General features: G+C 37.3%; 1 protein-coding gene across 1 annotated transcript; it reads left to right on the top strand.

The window, feature by feature from the left end:
• Positions 1–1,123: 1,123 nt before the first annotated feature.
• On the top strand, positions 1,124–3,433 carry EV154DRAFT_569726 (uncharacterized protein; the record flags this gene model as incomplete). Its single annotated transcript, XM_051606155.1, has 1 exon — positions 1,124–3,433. The coding sequence occupies one exon, from the start codon at positions 1,124–1,126 to the stop codon at positions 3,431–3,433; it is 2,310 nt and encodes a 769-aa protein (XP_051452016.1).
• Positions 3,434–3,794: the final 361 nt, after the last annotated feature.

The raw sequence follows: 3,794 nt of genomic DNA, 5'->3' as shown, positions 1-3,794 counted from the left end.
ATAAAACAAAGTAAATGTCATCACTGCGACACGCTTTTGAGCTGGATTAAATGTGAAGTAAAAGTAGAGTATCTCTTCAAAGTAAAAGCCAGGACTTGTACCATGATGCATATGATAAACAAGGATTGCAGAATAAGACACACCCATGGTGTATACAACTCTAAGCATCTTTCTATGACAGAAAAGTTAGAACTCGATAAAATTTTGGAAAAGAATCCTACCATGACGCCCACTACTGCAGTTGCCGGTCGTCAAGATATTAAGTCTATTCAAAACATTAATCCAATTCTTGGAAATAAAGAACGTGCTAAGATGGAGCTGAAAAAGTCAAGAATCAGACAGGGACTTGAAAGCAAAAGCAATGGCGACGTTTTCGAAGAGCTCAATAAAATCGAAAATGACTTTCCTAATTTTATTAACCATGCACAAGTGATGAGTTCTGAATTTTGCATTATCTTTTCCTCTCCTGAAATGACAAAATTCAAGTTGCCCTTTGACAAGCACCCCATTATCACGGATGTTACTTACAAAGCGGTGTCCTCCGGTTATTATCTGTGTTGAGGATGTCATAGATTATAATAAAAGAATCATCATATTTTACATAATAATGGATGATCATGTATAAATATTCATGGCTCACACTTCGCCCCATTTGTTATCATCAGAACCGTTGGTGTCTGTGCACAAGGTGATTTGCCTTGTGACGAGTAAAATATTATAATACCATAAAAGTATAGTACAATCCCATAGGCGGAATATTCGGTTACTGAATATTACACGCACTAAACTTTCTCTTTGGCATTTACGTAATGTCACCTGCGGAGATGAATTTAGATCCTCACGTACTTTTGTCTTTACTTTGTAAGGCAGGAATTACTTCATAACATATTTATTCAAACAGACATTACGTATAACATTATATCATATTCCTCTAACGCGTCACATATATTATCCGAAAGCCATCTAATCATTTAGTATAAATACCTGTAGTTTTTGCTAGTAGAATTCCCTAATCTAAATTTTCTCGAAATAAAAGATATACAGTATTTTCTTTTGTTACCTTAATTTACATTTTATCTCCATCCCAAACAATCTGGTCTCATCCGTCATCTACGTCGAAGAAATGAAAAAGCATATGGTGTTTTTTCAAGCTGTCATCAAGCACCAAACCGCCGAACAATTTGCCTTCTACTTCAAGGCGTTGTTTAAGAAGTATGCAATTGTATCAAAGTTTTTTCTTGGTATACTTTTAGATTTCTCTAAAGCTGAGCAACGAGGTTTTCAACAAGCCTGCGAAGAGCATTTCAATATGGACGATAAATCATCTTTGTCATTGATTAAAGGATGTTATTTTCATTGGATGCAATCTGTCCAAAGAATTATCAAAATCCAGAGAATTGTTCCTGCCGGTAAATCTAAAGAATTTATTTCTCTTGCTAACATGTTGCAAAAAACGACCAGGGAAGAAGTCTTCATTGAAACAGGAAGGAGTCTTTTGAAGACGTTTCCAGATTGCCGTAGTTGGTTGCAATGGTGGTTGGATGACCATGTTCGACCTACCATTTTTAATTACGATTCGATAATGAAGCAGGAATTGCAAGAGCATGAATCCAGAACTACGAACGGAATTGAATCTTTTGACAGAAACTTGCACCGTTTTGTGGAGCCTGGACTTTCATTGGGAAATGCCCTCCGTCAGATTATGGAAGTTGCGCAGGTTTATGGAAACGAATTGGCCAACTACTATGAAAATGAAATCAGTCCTGTTTACGGGTCTAAAAAAAGAAAGACTCATAGTAAAAGACTTATAAAAACTTTGTACGAAGCATCTGATAGTAGACCACCAGATAACATTAATGCCATCTACGGTGATAAATCCAGCAGAAATATTAAGAAGAGAAGTTTGGACAGTGCTGTTGAAGAAAGCACCAACTTTTACGAGATTTTTGGTGTAGATAAAGATGCAAACAATCACCGTATTGAAGAGAAAAACAAGATGGAAGATGGTATCACGGCTTTCTTTTCGACATATGACGATGATCTTCCATATGAATTGAATGATCGTCAACATAACGGCGACTACGAAGTCACATCCGATGGAGATTACAACTTTACTGGACAACTAAATGTGGATTTAAAAAACGGAATGTTTGGAGGTTTCGTTGTTCGTGACGCTGCTGAAGAAATTATGGGATATGCATCTGATTATTGCAGTACCCCATTATCCGACGAAAATATCAAAAAAGACGATGATAGCAGCTCTGTGTGTTCGATGAACTCATTAAACATTCGACGTACTTTAGAAGGTTTTGTTGATGAAGGCTGGCTTGATGTTGAAGAAGTCAAGTTCTGTAAGTTTACTGCCTCTCCCGATCTTGATGACAACAAGTCTGTATCTTCAGTTAGATCGTTGGATTTTTATAAAATCTGGCAAGGTTACGTGGATGACGGCTTGGTTGTTGAAGAGGAAACGGTTGCTGTGAAAACTATCAGTAGAAGTAGTGACCCGGTCAATGGCATAAAACAAAAGGCAGTCCAGAAGAGGGCCTCTTCTTCTGTGACTAAGCCTTGTTTAGAGCCTGTAACCAAGCAAAAAAATTTGAATGTCAAAACCTACAATGAATTTGTCAAAAAATTTAACCATGATGCATCGAAATTGCAAGCCGATCCTATTTCTTCCAGGATTACTTTCTTTGATCATATTTCTGCGAATACATCCGCCTCGTGTTTCATTGATGCTACGTTTGAATTGCTGTGGAACAATGTTTTTCCCTCCGTTAATTTTACCAAGTTGGAAAATAGCGAAAACATATATGACAGCATGTTCATGAGCACTTACGACAAATATTGCGCTCACAAACATGCCAGAACTATGGAAGAAAAGGTTGCTCTCACCAATGAGGCATCCGCCATAGCAAGAGATTTTGTTTGGTCTTTGGAGAAGTTAGACGGATCGATGCAGTATCCTAAAGGTAAATACGGTGATTGCCTAGAGGTCCTTAACTTCATCATGGGTAAATGCTCAGAGAGGTTCCAGGCAGCCATCTCAAATTTCCCTGGATGCTCAACAGTTAGATCACACCTTTGTTCTGTTAATGCTGAACATAGTTTCGTTGAACCTAACTCAGAAACTCAACCAGTAATCGAAGTGGGACTTGAAATGAGAACGGCATTTTCCGCTGAACGTACGTTTGCTTCGCATCAAAGTCTTGACAACGAGTTCAGCGCTGTGTTCAAATATGAACACATTGTCAGAGAGAGAAAGCATGCTTGTAGATTCGAAGGGTGTACAGGCACAGTCACTTCCCAGAATACTGTAAGCTTACAAGACTTCCCGCCCTTCCTATTCTTGGGAAATGCAAGAGGAGCTGGTATCGCATTGGAAACGACTTACTTTCCAAGTATCTTACAAACATCCGAAAAACTGAATTAAGAAATTCAAGGTCGTGTGTACTCATCTTCGTATGATGGCTCCCACTTTTACACCGTTTGCTACAAAACAATTGGGTGCATACCCTATCTTGTAAGAATTGACAATATTAAAAAGAAAATGGTCATAATCACTGCAGACAAGCAAAAAGGCAGAGACATCCTGAAAAACTATAAAAACACTGTCTTTGCCTGCTACAAAAAGCTATAAAATCACACAAAAAAATACAAAACCTTTTATAATGAAAAAAACCATATTAAAAATGCTTTACTTCGTAAGATTCTGTATTTTCTTTTATCAATTTGCTATGTAATTGAAGACATAGCATCTATAATCTTATAATTAAAAATTTGGAGTGTAAAAC

This window comes from Mucor mucedo (genome assembly GCF_025094135.1).
Source record: "Mucor mucedo strain NRRL 3635 chromosome Unknown EV154scaffold_161, whole genome shotgun sequence".
Classification (NCBI taxonomy): domain Eukaryota; kingdom Fungi; phylum Mucoromycota; class Mucoromycetes; order Mucorales; family Mucoraceae; genus Mucor; species Mucor mucedo.
The sequence above is the reverse complement of the archived record's forward strand: the minus strand, read 5'-3'. Positions and strand labels throughout refer to the sequence as shown.